This window comes from Amorphotheca resinae (genome assembly GCF_003019875.1).
Source record: "Amorphotheca resinae ATCC 22711 unplaced genomic scaffold M430scaffold_4, whole genome shotgun sequence".
Lineage (NCBI taxonomy): Eukaryota > Fungi > Ascomycota > Leotiomycetes > Helotiales > Amorphothecaceae > Amorphotheca > Amorphotheca resinae.
Genome location: NW_020194474.1, coordinates 117,525 through 136,244, shown reverse-complemented (window position 1 = coordinate 136,244; position 18,720 = coordinate 117,525). Strand labels below are relative to the sequence as shown.

At 50.3% G+C, this 18,720-nt stretch overlaps 8 protein-coding genes across 8 annotated transcripts; 2 read left to right on the top strand and 6 right to left on the bottom strand.

Annotated features, from left to right (window-relative positions):
• Positions 1 to 477: 477 nt before the first annotated feature.
• On the bottom strand, positions 478 to 2,607 carry M430DRAFT_26419 (hypothetical protein; the record flags this gene model as incomplete). The annotated part of the gene is made up of 3 exons (XM_024865390.1): positions 478 to 1,868; positions 1,925 to 2,332; positions 2,544 to 2,607. 3 exons carry the CDS (start codon positions 2,605 to 2,607, stop codon positions 478 to 480), a joined length of 1,863 nt encoding a protein of 620 aa, XP_024722029.1.
• A 120-nt stretch (positions 2,608 to 2,727) lies between these two features.
• M430DRAFT_136562 (hypothetical protein) lies at positions 2,728 to 4,490 on the top strand (the record flags this gene model as incomplete). Its single annotated transcript, XM_024862468.1, has 4 exons — positions 2,728 to 2,952; positions 3,012 to 3,196; positions 3,249 to 3,947; positions 3,995 to 4,490. The coding sequence occupies exons 1-4, from the start codon at positions 2,905 to 2,907 to the stop codon at positions 4,488 to 4,490; spliced, it is 1,428 nt and encodes a 475-aa protein (XP_024722028.1). The 5' UTR covers positions 2,728 to 2,904.
• Positions 4,491 to 4,899: 409 nt separating this feature from the next.
• Positions 4,900 to 5,750, top strand: M430DRAFT_26417 (hypothetical protein; the record flags this gene model as incomplete). Its single annotated transcript, XM_024865389.1, has 2 exons — positions 4,900 to 4,953; positions 5,076 to 5,750. 2 exons carry the CDS (start codon positions 4,900 to 4,902, stop codon positions 5,748 to 5,750), a joined length of 729 nt encoding a protein of 242 aa, XP_024722027.1.
• A 351-nt stretch (positions 5,751 to 6,101) lies between these two features.
• Positions 6,102 to 6,476, bottom strand: M430DRAFT_49067 (hypothetical protein; the record flags this gene model as incomplete). Its single annotated transcript, XM_024868039.1, has 1 exon — positions 6,102 to 6,476. The coding sequence occupies one exon, from the start codon at positions 6,474 to 6,476 to the stop codon at positions 6,102 to 6,104; it is 375 nt and encodes a 124-aa protein (XP_024722026.1).
• A 1,541-nt stretch (positions 6,477 to 8,017) lies between these two features.
• On the bottom strand, positions 8,018 to 9,080 carry M430DRAFT_117812 (hypothetical protein). Its single transcript, XM_024861684.1, has 3 exons — positions 8,712 to 9,080; positions 8,574 to 8,653; positions 8,018 to 8,516 (listed from the first exon to the last, which is right to left on the bottom strand). The coding sequence occupies exons 1-3, from the start codon at positions 8,805 to 8,807 to the stop codon at positions 8,111 to 8,113; spliced, it is 582 nt and encodes a 193-aa protein (XP_024722025.1). The 5' UTR covers positions 8,808 to 9,080; the 3' UTR covers positions 8,018 to 8,110.
• Positions 9,081 to 9,498: 418 nt separating this feature from the next.
• M430DRAFT_117809 (glycoside hydrolase family 3 protein) lies at positions 9,499 to 12,744 on the bottom strand. Its single transcript, XM_024861683.1, has 2 exons — positions 11,828 to 12,744; positions 9,499 to 11,776 (listed from the first exon to the last, which is right to left on the bottom strand). The coding sequence occupies exons 1-2, from the start codon at positions 12,572 to 12,574 to the stop codon at positions 9,626 to 9,628; spliced, it is 2,898 nt and encodes a 965-aa protein (XP_024722024.1). The 5' UTR covers positions 12,575 to 12,744; the 3' UTR covers positions 9,499 to 9,625.
• A 1,355-nt stretch (positions 12,745 to 14,099) lies between these two features.
• On the bottom strand, positions 14,100 to 16,693 carry M430DRAFT_26414 (hypothetical protein; the record flags this gene model as incomplete). Its single annotated transcript, XM_024865388.1, has 3 exons — positions 14,100 to 14,921; positions 14,974 to 16,439; positions 16,594 to 16,693. 3 exons carry the CDS (start codon positions 16,691 to 16,693, stop codon positions 14,100 to 14,102), a joined length of 2,388 nt encoding a protein of 795 aa, XP_024722023.1.
• An 852-nt stretch (positions 16,694 to 17,545) lies between these two features.
• Positions 17,546 to 18,697, bottom strand: M430DRAFT_49062 (hypothetical protein; the record flags this gene model as incomplete). Its single annotated transcript, XM_024868038.1, has 2 exons — positions 17,546 to 18,036; positions 18,091 to 18,697. 2 exons carry the CDS (start codon positions 18,695 to 18,697, stop codon positions 17,546 to 17,548), a joined length of 1,098 nt encoding a protein of 365 aa, XP_024722022.1.
• Between the last annotated feature and the right edge of the window lie 23 nt (positions 18,698 to 18,720).

The following is an 18,720-nucleotide window of genomic DNA, read 5'->3' as shown; positions in this document are numbered from 1 at the left end:
GATAGAACTCCTGGCCTGCCTCTATAAAGCTTGTGGACATTATTGAAGCGGTTTGGTAATTGTGTATATCTTTGATGATGCTGAGATTGTCATGCCCTCATGTTCAAGGCTAGTTTAATGAGACTTATGATCATATTTTGAAAGACTACTTGTTCCCTATGATATTTCTCTTCCCTGTAGACATAGTCCCGATTTGCATGCAGTTCGTGAAAGCCGCTAGATGTTGTTGGGATATGCATTTTGACTGAGACTGGTGAGATCGGCATTGGTCGCCATGTACACAGGCATTCGTTTTCGTTTTACAATACCTAGGTACTTAAGAGCACATTTTATATTGCTACTCGACAGTACAAAAGAATATGAGAGTGAACAAAAACGGTGTTACCTTTTTCTTCGGGTTAGGCAGCTGCCTATTTGACACAAAATGATTTAAATGTACAGTAAATTCTTTTTTATTTTGCTCGGGAGTAACTAATTCTAAAATTGGTTCTCCGTGTTGCCATCACCCATACTCTTGTTACTACTGCTTCCACTCTGGATCGCACCGAGTATACCATCAATGTACGAAGCACCACTCCACTTCTGGTGCGTCAAGACATCGACGCCGAGCTCCTTCTCTCTCTTCTGGACCAAGTTGACATAAGCAAGCATGCCATCCTCCTTGAAAGCCTTGCTCAGCTCATTGGTCACCATAGCCGTGCTGTGCAGACCCGCCAGAGAGATGAGCTGGAGGACGAACCCGTGCTTCGCGATGTCCCAGATGAAGGATTTGAGAGTCTCGGGTGTGAAGCCGTGAGCCATCCAGTTGAAGGATGGCGAGAGGTTGTAGACCAGTCCCTTTCCAGGGTACTTGGCTCGGATCTCTCCTGAGAATTGCGCGGCGTTCTTGACGTTGGGATCGCCCGTCTCGACCCACAGGAGATCGGCGTAGGGCGCATATTCGATGGCTCGCTTGGTGGCGGCCTTCATGCCTGCGCGGTAATGGTAGAAACCCTCCCGTGTTCTCGGGACATCGATGCTGAAGTAAATAGGCTTGTCAGTCAATTGCGATGCGAGATTTAAGCGCTTCGAAATGGACAAGTCGCGGTTCTCGGAGGTTTCCTTGAGGTACGAGTTGATTTTTTCTTGAGAGACACCATGTTTCTCCAGTTGCCTGATGACAGCCTCGTCACATGTCAGCAACTCGGTCTTCTTCACCCAATCCGCCTCGAAAGCGTCGATCTCCTTTCCGGTCGCGCCAGCCAATTCCATTGCCTGCAGAGTCTCTGCGAGGGGTTCGATACCTTCCTGGGCGACTCCTAGAATAAACTCGTGGTCCCGAACGTCGATAGCGCTGCTGAGCAGCTTGCCACTCTCCGAGTCTGTTCTTGCAATCACAAGGTTCTCGGTTCCCATCACGTCCCACTGAAATCTTGCAGCCACTAAACGATTGATGTGCTCTCCAACTGGCACGAGGACTTTGCCTGCAAGATGCCCGCACTTCTTTCCGCCGTGCATTTGATCTTCGAAATGCACCGCCGCAGCACCATTCTCGGCGAAGAGCTTAGCAAGCTTCAAGACTGCGGAGAGTCCACCATGTCCCGTGTCTCCGTCCGCAATGATAGGTCGTAGATAATCCACGTAAGGTGTCTTCGCTCGCTCGGCTGGGGTCATCTTCCTCCGCGCATCCCAGTGTTTTCTGTCATGCATAGATTGTGCCTTTGCGAGTCTCTGGACCTGGTTCGGAACAGTGTTGTAAGGGTAGTCGCCGAAATCAGGGGACACCTCGTTGGTGGTCGTGAGAACAGACGAGCATGCCCAGCCGGATATGTAGAGAACCTCTTGATTCGGTGCTTGTTGTGTCATTTGTACCGGGTCAATTGCGCCCACTGCAGGATGTCAGGACTTGAAGAATTTGTTGCTGTGTTGGCGGGGTGCAACGTACTGGTATGTATTGGCTCGCCCTTTGCCTCCCTCTCTTTGATCAAGTTGAAGAGCTTCCTGGCCATGACCGAGCTTGGATATGATTGCAGCTGACTTCCGCGTTTCGAGACAACATCCTCCGCCGAGTATGGTCTCTTGATCCCCTCATATCTTGGGCTCGCCCACCATGCTTCGACATCCTTCAGTTGTTGCTCGTAGAGTGCGTCTTCCGCCGCTCCCGCCTTTTCTGATTCAGGTAAGAGTTGGAAGGCATCCGAGGGAAGAGGTGCGGACAACGGATTGCTGAGAGGTTTTAAAGCGGACATTCTCGGTGCTGATATAGAGATGTTGCGGACGAGGATGTTCGAGGGCCTCGCCGCCACCACTCGTCTCGGGACCTGTGAAGCGATCCTGCGCAACATTTTCAATTCTGGGAATAAGTGAGAATAGACAAAGAACCAGAACTAGCACGAGACGAGACGATGATCATATAACATGTAAATATTATATAATAATGCCTCCTCTCGCATCGACGGAGCCGATAAAGCAGAGCAGCTTGCACAAGACCCAGGGACGCTCTGCGCGGTTGTCGGTACATTTGCCATCTTTCGGCCGAGCATCGTACGGGGATGACGGCTTACTTCGGCAATCCCCAGTATCCCGATTCGCCCCAGGAAGTCCTAACGGCCGCTGCGGCTCTGCCATTGGTCAATTCCACGTTACCCCGACGCCGCTATGATTTATTCCCTCGGCTCGAAGGTACGAGCATGGCGAAGTCACGAAGCTGCAACGATAAAGCACCGCTCTTCTTATACAGCTGGTCAACTTCAAGTCACGCTCGAGAAAGACAGAGACTTCGTTCTGCTCCAGCTGTTCCATCTTGTATCGAGAGTTGAGACCTCTTCGATCGCAGCATCCTGTCCCTAGAGACCTTACGTATATATACATTCAGTAATTCATTACCCCACAACCCGCCACACCCGCATTATTTCCCCCGGAAAGATGGCCATGAAAGCGAGATCTGCTTCGTCAGCGTTGAGGGCATTCCGAGTAAGTTTCCATCCGAAAAACTGCAATTGAAATCAGTCTGCTGACTTTATCTACCATAGCCTCTTGCTGTGCGCCCTGCCGCTATTCCAGCTCACCGCAATTATGCGACTTCATCAGAGCCAGACCTCAAGACAGCCTTCAAAGAGGCTATTCCCGCCAAGCGTGAACTCCTGAAGAAGGTGAAGGCGCTGGGTGACAAGACTATTGGAGAGGTCAAGGTGGAGAACACACTTGGTGGTATGAGGTACGCAGTTGTAGGCTGGCCCCGTTGATGCATCAGACTGATAAGCATACAGAGGATTGAAGGCAATGGTATGGGAGGGCTCTGTTCTCGATGCCAACGAGGGTATTCGATTCCACGGCCGTAGCATCAAGGATTGCCAAAAGGAGCTTCCAAAGGGTAAGACTGGCACCGAAATGTTGCCAGAAGCCATGTTCTGGCTGCTCTTGACTGGCCAAGTCCCATCCACCAACCAGATCCGACAATTCTCTCGTGAGCTTGCAGAGCAAGCTGCACTGCCAGAATTTGTCAACAACCTGCTGGACAGCTTCCCCAAGGATCTACACCCAATGACCCAATTCGCCATTGCTGTTTCAGCCCTTTCTCACACCTCCAAATTCGCCAAAGCATATGAGAAGGGCATCAACAAGGCTGACTACTGGGAGCCAACATTCGACGACAGCATCTCTCTTCTCGCCAAACTTCCAGTTATTGCTGCCAAGATTTACCAGAACGCCTACCGAGGTGGTGGAGCCCTTCCTGCCGAGGTCGACCTGGAGCAGGACTGGGCATACAACTTTGCTGCCCTGCTTGGTAAAGGAGGAAAGAAGAATGAGGACTTCCAGGATCTGCTGAGACTCTACCTTGCTCTTCACGGTGACCACGAGGGTGGTAATGTTTCGGCACACACTACCCACTTGGTTGGTAGCGCTTTGAGTGACCCCTTCCTCAGCTACAGTGCTGGTCTTCAGGGCCTGGCTGGTCCTCTTCACGGGTGAGTCATCTTTCGTAACATTTAATGGTCAAAACTAACGTTCCCAGCCTTGCTGCCCAAGAAGTTCTGCGGTGGATCCTCCAAATGCAAGAGCACGTTGGAAACAACTTCACAGACAAGGATGTTTCTGACTACCTCTGGGCAACTCTCAAATCAGGACGAGTCGTGCCAGGATATGGTCACGCAGTTCTCCGAAAGCCAGACCCCCGATTCGAGGCCCTTATGGACTACGCATCGTCCCGTCCAGACATTGCCAAGAACCCCGTCTTCCAGCTTGTGAAGAAGAACTCTGAGATTGCTCCACAAGTCCTCAAGGAACATGGTAAAACAAAGAACCCGTTCCCGAACGTAGATTCCAGCTCTGGTGTGCTGTTCCACCACTATGGATTCCACGAGACTCTTTACTACACTGCTACCTTTGGTGTCAGCAGAGGTTTGGGACCTTTGGCGCAGCTGATCTGGGATCGCGCGCTGGGTCTTCCTATTGAGCGACCAAAGAGTATCAACTTGGAGGGTCTGCTGAAGCTTGCAGAGAAGGCATAAATAGGAAAAGTAAATAGATCATGTTATTTTTAGAATGTTGTTTACGGTGTTCGAGTTCCAATATATCAGTTGACTTCTCCCCTACACAATATAAGATCACGTAATCCCAGCTTGTTCCATACTGATGGCCACAAATGATGACCTCGTACAAAGTTAAGGATTCCTCATGATCCCAATATTAAGGATTCTGCGTGGAGGACTGGCGGGAATGCAGGAACGAATATGTGGAGTTAGGAGTTACTCGGGAGTCGGAATTAAGGTCTTATCGCCCGATTCTCCTAATTCAAGTTGTTTACATAAAAGGCACACACGAATCATATGACCTCATTGAAGAATCGCCGTTTAACTCTAGGTATTTTCTTATCACAAGTCCACTTTTCTTCAACTTCTATACATATCGTGGTGCAAGATGGCAGCTCCCAAATCCAACATTGTTTTGATTACAGGCGCCAATCAAGGCATAGTAAGTCAGATCACTACAATTATCATATGTTTTTGCCCCAAATTTTGTATTTTCAGTCCATAAACAGCATTTCATAGACAGTACAGTTCTATACCAAAACCGTGGCTAACTGATTTCACCAGGGCTTTGAAATTGCCAAGAAGCTTGCCAAAGAGTACCCAGGGTATCATGTTTTGATGGGAAGTCGCAATGCCGAACGGGGCCAAGCAGCAGCGGACAAACTGTTGGCAGAGGGCCTCTCGGTTGAACCCATCACTATCGACGTTACGGTCGACTCAAGCATCACAGCGGCTGCCGAGACGGTGAAATCCAAATATGGGCGCCTCGACGTGCTAGTGAACAATGCCGGCATAGAAGTCGAAACCAAGTATCCACAGGGCAGCAAGACGATCCGAGAAGTTCTCCAGGAAACCTACGACACCAACGTCTTCGGCGCCATGCAAACCCTCGAGACGTTCGCGCCTCTCCTGGAGAAGGCCGAAGTGCCCCGCGTGGTCTTCGTCTCTAGCCATCTCGGCTGCTTCGGGAAGCCGGACAATTTCCCCGGACAGTGGCCCGTGTACCGAAGTAGCAAGACAGCGCTCAATATGTTGCTCTTGTCATACTCGCACCTATACAAGGAGAAGGGATGGAAGATTAACGCTACATGTCCGGGATACTTGGCGACGAATCTGAATAATTACTCGGGGTATGGATCGGTGGACACGGGTGCTATTAATGCGGTCAGACTGGCGACCCTGGGCAAGGACGGAGAGACTGGGACGTTTTCGGAAAAGGAAGGACCTTTGCCCTGGTAGTTGGTGGTCAATTACCTGCTGGCAGATCGTGGGCGTGATATCTCGATACGGAGTCTCGTCTTAGGCTGGCTATGGCTTAAAATACAGCATACTCGCATTGTTTCATGCCCTTACTCGCTATATAGATGATTGGGGCCAGATACCAAAGCGTCTGAAGAAATCAAGAACATCTAGACAAGTTCTCTTGCATTAGGTGATTGATCAAAAATTCCCATCGATCCGAACCCCTCGAGTAACGAGGTCGCCTTGGTTTCATCTGATAACTTCTATTATTTGATGAATTGGATAGTAAGGTAGCAAGTGCTCCTGACCAGCTTCGACACCTTCCTCCATTCTGCAGTCACTACTGGATTAAATGTTGAGCGAGGGAATCTCGGTGCGGAACTCAAGACTACCTTCCGTTGAGGTCTCGATCAGAGTAGTATCTGGATTGGATGGTTGTACTAGGAATTTATCTGATCCTTCTATCTCAAATCGAGTGGCCCAGGTTGCGTGACCCCTCTGTGTATCCGGCAGATGATGCATCTGAGCTCGAACCATTTGATTATCATCACCTGAAGCCCAGTCTTCATAACCAGAGGGGTCAGTCGTTGTTAGCGACAAGCACCAACAACACGTATTATGCGTTGGGCTTAAAGGACATGTGCAGATGACTCTTTGGCACCCCTGGAAGGCACGCTTTTCATTCAATGTTGCCCAACAGAGTATCATTGAGGTTGAAGCCATCTGTGCTGAACATCCTGAGCAAGAGCCACGGATATCGTTGGAGCCAGGTGGGACAATGTGATATGATGCCGTGCCGGTATCTAGTATCCACTGTTTTCCAGACCTCTAAGACTCTTCTGGCCTCCGTTGTATCCGAGCTCAATTGTGATACCTTGGGATGAGGAGCTTGGGCGCGCACGCTGCTCGTCCACCTGGATCAACTCGCCTGGCTACTGTCCCGTATAGTTGATTGCCATTCCAATGTTGCAAAACCCAGACCGTTAATCGCGAACTGCGGCAGACCCGGACACTTCACCAACCCTCAAGATTGGAAGAGAATGTGACGCCATTAATTAACTCCCGCGTCTAGAAATCATCATGACTGTGTGCCAAAACACGCCGCCTAGCTGAAAGCGGCTTCCATACTCTACTCCTCGCGGGAACACCAGCAGGCTAATTGATGGACCTGAAAATGTTGTTGGTCTAGGCGTGGAATGCGAGAAGCTCCCGATTGATATTCCTTTAAGGAGAGCTTATCTTCGAACCGATTATCCCTCCGTAGGGCTTATCGTGTCGTCTGGGGACGGAAATCTAATCAGCGATAAGCAAGTAGCGAATTGCGGGGCCGTGGCGCATACCGGGAAGATGATCCGCTTCCGCCCGATATGTGGTGGTGTATGAATAAGGATGAATAAGGATGAATAATGACCGGAATAAATCTCTATAGAAACCCAAACTTGGTATTTCGACATTTCGATAGCAGCGATGAAGAACCTGTGTCTGTTAGTTCTGCTTCTGTATCATCAGACTCCAGCGTGGATAGTTATTAGTTCCATTTCTGGTTTAAAGAAAGGCCATACATACCTGTAACACCCCACACCTGTAAACGCCTTGAAAACCCTTTGTCCCTTGCCATAACCCCCTTAAACTTGGAATAACTTATACCCGCCATGACCTTGGATACAGCCAAGTACGCCAATTCTCTTCTCCAAGCCATCTGAAAGTTCAACTCCGTAGCTTGGAGGTGGTATGCCTTGGAGCGGTGCTCTTGGAGGAGGGGGGGTAGGCTCGGTGTTCGTTTGGCTAGATGGCACTTTTGGTTGGTCCATCCGTTTGCCCGAGGTATCTTGTTCAATGGTTGCTTGGATCGAATTTTGGTCTTGCATGGTTCTGATTTTGATTTTTCTGCTGAAAGATATGTTGGTAGATGTATTGACTCTTTCTTGTGTTTTGAATCACCACTCTCGCTGAGCCCTGCGGGGACGACCCCTCCTATATTCATATGCCATCAGATACCAACCAGATCAAGGCTAACTTGTAGTTGTGAGGCGCTGTTGTGATTCGACGGCCTATGCCGACCGATCACCGAGTCTTCCTATTGTTCGCGCTGGAATGAAGGCCGATGAGTGCCGCACGGGGACAATTGTCAGACATCCTAGCAGTTGAAATGGGGACTTCTTTGCGCCCCCACCAGCCTTCATTGAGGACCATCGAATTGGAGCTTGAGATACATGTCACCTGAATAACCCTTCGAACTGCTAATCCAGGTGCGGACCTCCGTCAGTCTCTGCCCGTCTATGCCGGCCTTCATACTAGCCATCTGTAAGCCGTCATGACGCATATAATCCATCCCTTCAAAGCCAACGTTTGTCAACTCAACCACTCCCAGCAACCAAACTCAGATAAACCCCCCACGCCACGTTTGCCAACCCGCTCACTAGCTGCCGCGACTGAACACTCTTTAACAGCGCATAATTCACAAAACTAACCAACGGCCACAACTTCCAGCTCGCCCACATCAATCCCCAAAAGTCCTGCTTCGCAATCTCTACCGCCTGCTCAAAGCTGGCTCCTCCAAACCCTGCAAACACGATGCTAAATATCAGAGTATTGAACACCGCGCCAATCGTCTGGTCGAGTATGAACTTGATGATCGTATTGGGGATGGACAGTTGAGGTTCGGGAGGGGTAGCCCCTTTTTCTTTGCGCTCGACCTCCGCCTTGTTGTCTCGAGGTGCGGCTTGGATCGTGGAAGGGAAGGCATGTTCGAGATAGGTTTGCCTATGTGCGATTCATTAGCAGGCATGTATGTCATGGTGAGAGAAAGCGCTGCGCTACCAGAGGAAGTTAGGAGGGTTGTTCAAGACTGCGAAAGCGAGGAACTGGCCGACCTGGGAGAAGTCTATTATGAATTGTTCCTGTCCTCAAAACATTAGTGAGTTGAAGAGAGAGCTGGGAAGAATGGGCATGGTATACATTGTTCTTGTACGCTGTGATGAACTGTGCGAGAATGCTGCTTGTTCCTGAGAGGATCGCGGATTGAATCGTGCTGTTTATGATTGCGGACGACATCTTGGATAGGGACAAGAGAAGTAGGAGGATGAAAATCAATGGGATGCAGTATTAAGGAAAAGGTCAACTTTCCTTGTCGAACGGCACATATATACACCCCACTGTTGGAAGCAATGTGTTTGCCGTTGATGTTTTTACCTACCACACGGACCCCGGAGTACCGTCGACTTACCTAGGTACATACTGTAGATCGCTTCGTTCTTGCGGTGTAGAGCAGTCCGGGGTCATCCTTTTGAAGATATAATATTTTCGAGGCTCTGATAGTGTAAAGACAACGATGTTCTCATAAGTAAGGTATATGCAGAATATCTGGTCTACTGGCAGTCCACGGCCAGAATGTCCCATCTGGCGGTCTTAGTGTAATCACGTGACTACCATTCCTGCTCGACCTCGATCCGCTGAAAAATTCCTGATCTCAACCGCTCACTATATCCTCGCTCAATGGATTTTCCTTTACCAACTCGAACCCGAGGGCAATGAAGCAATGAGCCTCTCGCACAGATTTCGTTGGATGGGAAGTGCCCTTCTTCGTTCAGGGGGAAGCTCTTCAACATTTCCAACGTCATGTACGGCATGATCTTGGGAGAGTCTAATTGCATGTCCTGGCTACACAGGAGTGATTTTCCTTTTTACCTTAAAAAGATAGAAACTTCTTGGAAGTGTCTATTAGGATCATGTCTTCCCTTCAAATGCCTGACATATCATTAATCATCATAATTTACACGAGTATTTTTATCTCTATCCATCTCTCATTCATTTTTCAACTCCCAAACGCCAGCCAAGGGAACTCACTCCCTGTATTTCTCGTTCCTGAACCTTTAATACCATCCAGTAAGCTTCAAATCCCTTGAAGACGCCCCGACCCTGACCGAGATCCTGCCTTCGGTCGGCATAACCCAATTCTGCTGCACGACATCCCAATAACTCAAGTCTCTCCTCGTGAGATTGAAATGTACCGTCTGCGTCTCATCTTTCTCGAGATACACCTTCTCGAATCCTCTCAAGACCTTGTCAGGGAAACCCACTTTCGCTGCCTCGCCCGTGACGTTTGTGTAGCTGAGATAGAGCTGTGCGACTTCCTTGCCCGCGCGTGAACCTGTGTTCTTCAGGTCGACGGACACAGAAGCATACACGTTCCAAAGATCAGGATTTCCACCCTCGCCACCGCCAGCTTGGGAGGAAGGTTGCTGGATGTCGTAACCTTCGGGGTATGGGTATTTGCCTGTCTTGATATCGGAGACCTTTTCGATATAAGGATAGATGAAATTGGTCAGCTTTCTAAATCCCTCCGGGAATAGAGCCGTACTTGGGTCTGGTATAACGTCGTCGAATTGAGGAGCTGGAAGTGGAGCTGGTCTTGGAGAAGGCAGTGGTGATTTAGGGAGGATGGGCGTGACGACGAGATTTGAGTATTCAAAGGTGGTGTATGAGAGTCCAAAACCGAACTCGAATCTAGGCTCGATATCATACTCGTCGAAATGGCGGTAATCAATGTACAGTCCCTCGGTAAAGTTCTGTTGAGGCACTGCCCCATTTGCATAATATAAGATTTTAGCTCCTGGTCCGTAATCATCGAGCGACTTCCCGATGGTATATGGCAGCTTTCCGCTGGGATTGACATTTCCAAGAAGGATGTCTGTGATGGCGTTTCCGCTTTCTTGTCCTGGAAGGTTCGCCATGATGACAGCTTTGACTCCAGGTAGATCAATCCATTTCTCTACAATGACGGGACCCACGGAGTGGATGACAACAATGGTACTACCCTTGCCCTCACCACAACCCTGAGCGACGTCCTTGATGAGTTTGTCGCCGCCCTTTTGGAGGAATAGATCGTTACGATCCCCGTTGATACCGTTCCAGGACTTGTAACCCTCGCCGGAATCCGAGTTAGCAAAAACGATACAAACGTCTTGATCGGCGAGAATCGCAGGTGCTTGCTTGAAAGGTGGAGTGTTAACAGGGAAATCCGAGACGTAAACCCGCTCCTTGTTGAAAGCCTCTTTCAGTGCCGCAGCAGGGGAGATCAAATATGGAAACTCGACTGCACCAGAGCCCCAACCCGACCCAAGAGTTCCCTGATTGCAAGCTCTGTCTTCGCAGGCATTCGGACCAGATCCTTCCCCTGCATCCTCTCCAAATATCCCAACCCGATAGATGAGTTCATGTGGTTGATCAGTGGGCCAGCCATCTTTGCTCAAGGGCAACAAATTCCCCTCGTTTTTGACGAGAACCGTACCCTCTGTAGCGACTTGGCGCGCAATGATGGAGTGAGCATCGTCACCAGTTCCTTGTACATTGACGAACTGGTTAACGACCTTGATATCCTTGTCGTCAGGACTCCCAGGATTGATGAGGCCCATTTTATCGTTCGTCCACGATGAGAAGTTGGGTCCCTTGCCATCGAATTTAGATTGATCATCTTGGCCAAGCTGATACCACGCAGCAACAACTCTAGTAACCATATCGTTGAGTCTTGAGATCGGTAACGAGCCATTCAAGACGGACTTTGTCAATTCTGATCCCCATAGAGATTTCCCAGCTGCCCAGCTCAGTCCATCTCCAGGCATCGTGACATCGAGGCCAGATAGTGCACTGGCAACGCCCGACCGTTGAGCAAGCCAATCCGACTGTACAAATCCTTGGAATCCCAGCTCATCCTTAAGGATGCCATTCAGCAATTTCGAATTCCCACAAGAGTATGAGTTATTGAGCATCTGGTAGCTGCACATAACACTGGCAACGCCAGCTTTCACCGCATCTTGGAATGGCCACCCATACATCTCGTGCAGTGCTCTGTCATCGATGTTCGAACTCATCGCATTTGGCAGTCCCCATTCCCAACTTTGTCTGAAGTGTTCCTGTTCATTGCCAATAAAGTGCTTGATTGTAGCAATAACGTTTTCCTCTTGTATACCCCTAATGGTCTCAGCAGCGGCAATGCCCTGTAAATATGGATCTGCTCCGAAACCCTACACCAATGTTAGCATTCGATAGTGCCGAAGGACTTAAACGCAGCTTACCTCCCAGTTACGTCCACCAGCTGGCATTCTACCAAGAGGTCCAACGCAAGGCCCTAGCAGCACATTGATACCCTTCAAGCGCGCCTCGTTTCCATGTGCTTTCCCTCTCCGGTACATCAGGTCCTTATTCCAAGTCGCACCTACGGTGACCCCAGCCGGGAAAGCAGTTGCATTGTCCGCAAATCTCAATCCAAGTGGACCATCCTGGTATGCCAGACTAGGAAATCCAGCATGGATTGCAGGTCCCGTATTCCCGACTGCCAAGCCCATCTGCCAACCTGTGCCTGTTGTAATGTTGACCTTCTCCGGCAGCGTCATCTTCTTGACCAATGCCTCTGCCTTCTTATAGCTTTCGCTCCACTGAGGCACCGTGCCTCCCAGAGGTGTAGGATACCATGGCGGCGATTGTCCGTTTAACGGGACCTTCTTGAATAAATAGAATCCTCCCCCCGCCAGTATTGCCCAGAAGATTATGAGTACGACCACGATAGTAACGATGCATTTCGAGCGGCGACCAAAGGAAGAGCGGAGGGTTGTGGAGTTTATAACCGGCTTGTATGCAGAGACAGCAGGTTGAGCGCGGTCGTTGAGAGGATCTGACTGGAGGAAGTCGGTAGCTTCGAGGTCATCGTCACTGGAGGATCGATAGGCATCCTCAAGAGATTTGCGCATCGGTATTCGCTCTCCCTCCTCATATGATCGAAGGAGGCCCTCACGGCTCTGATTTGCTTCTGCGTGGCCATCCATGGCGATGATCGGGTTCGATGTTCGATACAGTATTAGGAATTGAGTAGCTATTCTCCCGTCTTGTCGCTTGTTGAACGAGGGAAAGGAGGTATTCGGTGGCCAGCTCAGAAGATCGCAGAGCTGAAACAATCAAATGAGAGTGCAAACGGACAATGGCAACTCTCACCGCAAGACGCACGAGAGTGAGTGTATGTCGCGACCCGCGAGGCTGGAGGTTTGCTCGCCGGGATGATGCGGCTTAGTGCCAAATTCCAACTTTCTTTTTCTTATTCACTTGTAATTACCTATATACCGATAAGCCATATTAACTACAAGATTTCTTATCTAAGAACTCATGAATCATCACCCGCTACAGCAAAAAATGAAGCTGCAAATAAATCTTCCATCGACATCTCAGTCGAGTGATCTCCCCGCGGCTCCCCGGGTTTCTCTGTATCAGGCAAAGTGCGTGCACGGGCCAGTCACGGCGGGTTGACCTTTTGTCTCCTCGCTCTTCGAGGCAGTGGATGTATCCTCAGGTTAGGCAGAGTACAATCAATACCTTTCTCTCTGGTATAGCCCCCGATTCGGTTTTATTTCAAGGTGAGCAAGATGTTGATAAAGGTCGTAGTACGATCCCCCTCACAACTCTAACCCCCTTTTCCACCTCTCCTTGGCTTCTCTCGACGCTATATCAACAACCTGTTGAGCAATAGCTTCGAATTTGGAGCAGCTGCTGCCTTGGGGCAAGGAGTCTCTTATTTCTGCTTCTGATCTGCTTCTGATCTGCTTCTGATCTGCTTCTGATCTGCTTCTGATCTGCTTCAGCTAGTGCTGTACCATACCTACATTACTTTGAGAAACTTGTCCAAGAGCGGTATAAGCTCTCAATTCCAACCTCAGTTCTAGACCTTACATGCTTCAAAGCTCTTCTTTGCTCTTCCTAGTATTTCAGTTTATCCTTATATAACAGGCAGCATTTGCATCCAACATGGTTGGCAAATAACGGTCTCCTACCTGTTAGTATCAGACTCCCGTGTTTTGCTGTTGTGCTAACGAACCATATCCTTCGTAATTGCCTCAATGTCACTGAAAGTATTATTGTGGAAACCCAACCTCTCACCAGGTACTCTTGTAGGCGGCTCAAACAAATCGCAGCCGTGATTTCGCCGTTCAGCGTGTTCAGCATCAAATATATCAAACTCTCGACCGGAGAAGTCAGAACGAGTCGCATTTAAAAGAAATTAGCCGGGTGAGGCTGCCCCTGATTGTGAGATGGGGTCTGGACCCAGACCGGGAGTGAGCTCGAGGCACTCTCCTTGATGTATTATTCGACACAGCTCGAAAATAGTAGGGCTTATGTGTTTAGATCTCACACCCATCAAAGCCAATTAGATACTACACTAAATGGCGGTCATCACAAAGAGCATGGCCAGTAGTAAAGATGCAATCCCTTAAGAATGGAATGCTGAAGAGCGCCTTGTCGTTGTTACCTATCGCTCACATGGATAATCATAAATCTCAGCCCAGTCCCACACCCCCAGCATCAATACTCTACGACCTTAAGGTTCCGCACCAGCTCCTCCGGCAGCTCCTCCTTCGCCACCAAACCCAGACCGACGACATCGCCCCAGAAGAAGCGCGCCCGCTCCTGCGCATACCCCAGGTAGTCGAACTCGTCCTCCTCGTTCTCAGCCTCCTCCATGCTATCTGGGCCTTCTGGTCTCTGGTCCGGTTTCCCGGGCCGTTCCGGCTCGCCGCTGAAGACGGGTTCTTCCGTCCCCGCGGCGCCTTCGACGACGGGGCTCTTCTCATCCAGTTCCGGCACCTTGGCCTGCACGATGCCCCACGCAACCCATTGCGCGCTATTAGCGACCCGCCAGATCCTAACCTCCTTCAACAATTCCTCCACGTGTCGGTCCGTCTCCTGCTCTCGTCTGGCCTCCTCTTCTGTATAACTGCTCTCTCCGAGGCTAAGCATACTCCCGCCCGGTGTTCTCGAATCTAGTAGGAACTCGCCAATACTTCCTTTAGCCAACCCATCCATTGCCGCGATCTTGGGCGTCGCCGACGCTCGGGGATTGAATTGCGGTCGGTGGTTCACGTAACTCCGGATGAACGCCCTCTGTTGTTCCAGGGTGGGGTAGTTAGCAGTATTGCAAGCCCAGGGTTTGTTGGCGTCATGATAATCGTAGCACCATTCAGTAAAATGATTTGCGAACTCGAGACCTGGCGTGTTGGCGGATGCGTACTCGAAGTCGATTACCACCAGTTGTTTGTGGGTATTCTGGGGGAGGAGCAGTGGGGAAGGAGCAGAGCCGGAAGAAGGTGGTTCGGGGATGAGGCGCAGGATATTTCCGTATTGTGTCTTTCTCGAAGTCAGCTACTAGGAAAAGTGAAATGTGGGAAGGGAGACATACATCATTGTGAGCAAAGACCAGATTGTTCATCACTCCCCCTTTCTCTCGGTAATATTCATCAAGCCATTTCCGGTATTTGTCAACGGCGGACTTGAAGACCTTCCACTCAACGCCACACACCAGACCTCGTTCTCTCCATGACTCTCCTCTCCTTTTCTTCCCGCTTAGGATTTCCTTGTCGAGATATCGGATCACTTCCTCGCACCTGTCGACCCACTTGTCCCAGTTTCTCCATACGAATGGTCCTTCTTCCCTCTCCCTTTCAAGTAACTCAATGCCTTCATGCAGTTCCCTCATACGCTTGGCAATCTGTTTGCTCGTGGCCGAGTCCCTCAGATCTTCCGATTTCAATGTCTGCGCATTGAAATACTCTTCGAATCGCCCATTTCTGAACGTTCCTAGTAGTCTCGGTCCGATCTTCTTGCGTGCTAAGCGACGCAGAATTCCCAACTCGTTCTCCCGGTCGATCAAATGTTCGACTTGTGGCCCGTAGATTCGTAAAAGAAGCTTCTGCGGGGGTCTAGGCTTGTGCGGCGTAGAAGAGTTGGTGTTACTTGTCAGTGGAAGCTCTGCAGGTGGAGAAACGACATAGACGGCATTCGTCAGTGCTCCGCTCAGCCGCTCAACCTCGATATCCCCTCCCCTCTCTAAAGGCACTCTCCTCCACCCCTTCAACCTTAGTGTATGTGCCAATCTCAAGATCTCCCTTTTAAACGCCAGCCATGCCTTCTTCTCCTTCTCCGCTCGTTTCGAAGTAGACAAGGTAACATTCTCAGTTGAAGAATCCGCCGAGCCTCCACTGTACGACAGCGTCTTGGAATTATCCAGCATCACGTCACACGAAGGTACAACCACGTCCCCATCCTGGTATTCCGTATCCGAGCTTTGAAACCCCCTCTTCGACGACGCCCCCCTCCGCGGATGTGATGGCCGTCTTGGTCCCAAGGACGGCGAAGTAGACGGCAGGCTATCTTGTCCATACCCAGTCATGTTGTCCTCCAGAATTCGCTGCAGCTTCTCGAGAGAAAAAGCACTGGAATCCGAACTCTGGCTCGATGTACGTCGTAGCGAAGGCTGGCTTGCATCTCCCTCCAGATTCAGTCCTTCCAGCTCCTGTTCTTTCGACAACCTCTTCGCGGATTTGCGCGCTGCCCGCTTGGCTTTTTCCTTCTGTAGCCATTCCGAGACCTGTATGAGTAACCTTTCGTGCTGCTGTTGTACGTGGCGATGGTGAGGATGATGCCCTTCTCCTCGGTGATGCTGCGTCGCAGAGGTATCAGACGACACATTGAATTCATCCATGCCGCCCTGATTCGCGGGCGAGATTCTCGACGATGAACTGGACGGCATGCTTGGACGCCCAGTCATCCTCTTCGTGGATAGGCTAGTCGAGAACCGCCTGTGTCGGGTGCTCTCATCGGGCGAAGTAAGCGGAGGCATGTTTTCGGGCTCTGCGATCGAGACAACTGAAGAGAATCAGCAAGTGATGGAGGGCGACGGGTTGAAAAGGAGGAGACAAGGAAGCGAAGAAAGGACAGAGGACCAAGATGCAGGGAGGAAAGCTTATTCCAAAGAAGGTTTCTCCCGCTACCCCACGTCTCTAATATGCTATTTTCTCACCTTTGACAGGTCCACTCCTAGGGCTCAGAGGTCCATCATCTTCGACGCGAAGTGCGGGTCGAAGAGGTATACTCGCGCCACTTTCTGTGGGTGTCGACATGGTGAAAACTTCTCGACGAGACGGTCCTCTCCAAATTACTCTCCTTTCTTCAAGCAAGCACCGCCTCTACGCCCTGCTTCCTAGCCCTGATAATATAGACCGAATCCACTCTGCGGTCAGTTCGTTCGTTCCTATGCGAACGACTCCAACCACGCGACGGAAGAGAAGAAAAAAGTTCGACCGCTCTTGCGAGCCTCCCTCTCCAGCCTGTTTTCACCAAGGACGGTATGGGCGGAAGTGACCAATATCTAAACGCTGAACTTTCCACCCAGGATTGCACCAGAAGCATCCATTTCCCGTTCCTATTCTCCTGGCGGTCTGCACATCAGGTCGCGGTCGTCGTTCGTCGTTCGTCGTCTAGCGAAAAAAGAGGGTGAAGTTAGAGAGTATCAGCGATCACATGAAGAAAAGGCCGGGTCGGCTAACCAACGCCGCTACGGAGTTGATCAGGGTCCACTCCCGCAAAGTGACGTAAAAGGGGGGCTTGTGTGGCTTGTGTGGCTTGTGTGGCTGTGCTCTGAACTGGCGTCTTGCATGTGATTCTGCTTGCCAGGGAGGTGGCTGGTGACGGAGGGAGGACCCAGGAGAGCTGTTTTATACCTACCTAGGTAGGTACTGGTAGAGACTGTTCAGAGTTTCACATTCTACTTTATCAATCACAGTGCCTCCTCTTCCGTTGCTACTCCTGTGGTATCCATGAAGGCCATCATCTCTCGAATATCTGATACATGTGCTGTCAAGAGCTCAAGAGCTCAAGACAAGGCCATGCTTGCTATATGAGCGCACAATTCGCCATGACAAGTAAAGCACAGTCTCCAATATGTAACACTTGGTTCTTTCTCCAACTACCCATCATCCGCCCCTCCCCTCGCCCTTCTTCCCAAACGCGCTGCTGAACCTCAGTCCATCTTCACCAACCACCAGCGCCACCCAGCGGCGCTCCCTCGCTCCAAACCCGGCGATCGCATCCGGCTTCCCGATATTCGGCGTCTCGTCCTTGAGAACCTCAAGGATCGTGCTGTACTGGACATGCGAGTGTGCATCGCCGCCGTAAAGAGTCTCGGCGTCTTCGCGCGTCTTTGGGATGGGGGAGAGGAGGAGGTGTAGGGAGGGGAATTGGTCAAAGACCCGTCCTAGGGCGGGCTTGAGTGGACTTGATGGGAAGACTGAGGAGAGGAAGGGGTTGGATTGCTGAAGTTGGCGTCTGGAGAGGGAATGAAGATCGAGATCTGGAGGGTAGGAGGATTTGGATGAGATGGTGGAGTTGTGGAGGATGGTAAGGATGTTGGATTGGGACGAGAGGTTGTGTATGATGTTCGAGAGAATGGAGAGGATATTATGTGCTGTCAATCTGTGTTAGTATGTGGAAGAGAATGCTTCAGGGGAAGGAGACATACCTTCACTTTTCTCCTTACGAGCAAAAAGCTCGTTAATTATGTTGGTCATATTGTCGACGATGATTATCTCGGTGCCTTCGACTTCCGCCCCCCCGGCTCCGATTTGCGGGGCGGCTTGTTTCTGAATGCGTGGCACAGGCTGTTCAGTCATTGCTACTTCGTCTTCGTCTGGTGTTGATTCGTCCTCACTATCACCAATCTCTCCCACTATCGAAGGCTTTGGGAGTTTCTGCAGAAGGTCGTTCTCCCCAATTCCCGCTTCTCCCACCGCATCGCCAGCCTCTAATCCTTCTTGTGGATGCTCACAATCCAAGTTTGAGCGATCATCTCGTCCTACTTCACTCAATACCTCCCACAGCCCTTCAACATCAAACACCCGACTGATAGCCACCATTTCTAAGCATCTCTGCACTTCGTCTTCTAGTCCCTTATTTCCAACTGCATCAGGCTGTGTGGATTTATAAACGTCCGTCTTTATATCTCGCCTAGAGCTCTCCTCTTTCTTTTCGAGGATCCGAGATTTGATGACCTTTGCTAGGAGAGAAATAGGAAATGAACCAGTTGTGTCGATAATGGTTGCTCTAGATTGAGCGGCAGGGCGTAGCATAGTAGGGGCGTAGGAAAGCAGAA

Bases quoted from the DNA above. Each gene is read 5' to 3' on its own strand.
- M430DRAFT_117812 (XM_024861684.1), bottom strand. From the start codon at position 8,807: ATGTCGTCCGCAATCATAAACAGCACGATTCAATCCGCGATCCTCTCA. The intron at 8,654-8,711 runs GTATACCATGCC...TTTTGAGGACAG, and splicing joins TCACAGCGTACAAGAACAAT to GAACAATTCATAATAGACTT. The intron at 8,517-8,573 runs GTAGCGCAGCGC...AATCGCACATAG, and splicing joins AACCCTCCTAACTTCCTCTG to GCAAACCTATCTCGAACATG.
- M430DRAFT_117809 (XM_024861683.1), bottom strand. From the start codon at position 12,574: ATGGATGGCCACGCAGAAGCAAATCAGAGCCGTGAGGGCCTCCTTCGA. The intron at 11,777-11,827 runs GTAAGCTGCGTT...ACATTGGTGTAG, and splicing joins CTGGTGGACGTAACTGGGAG to GGTTTCGGAGCAGATCCATA.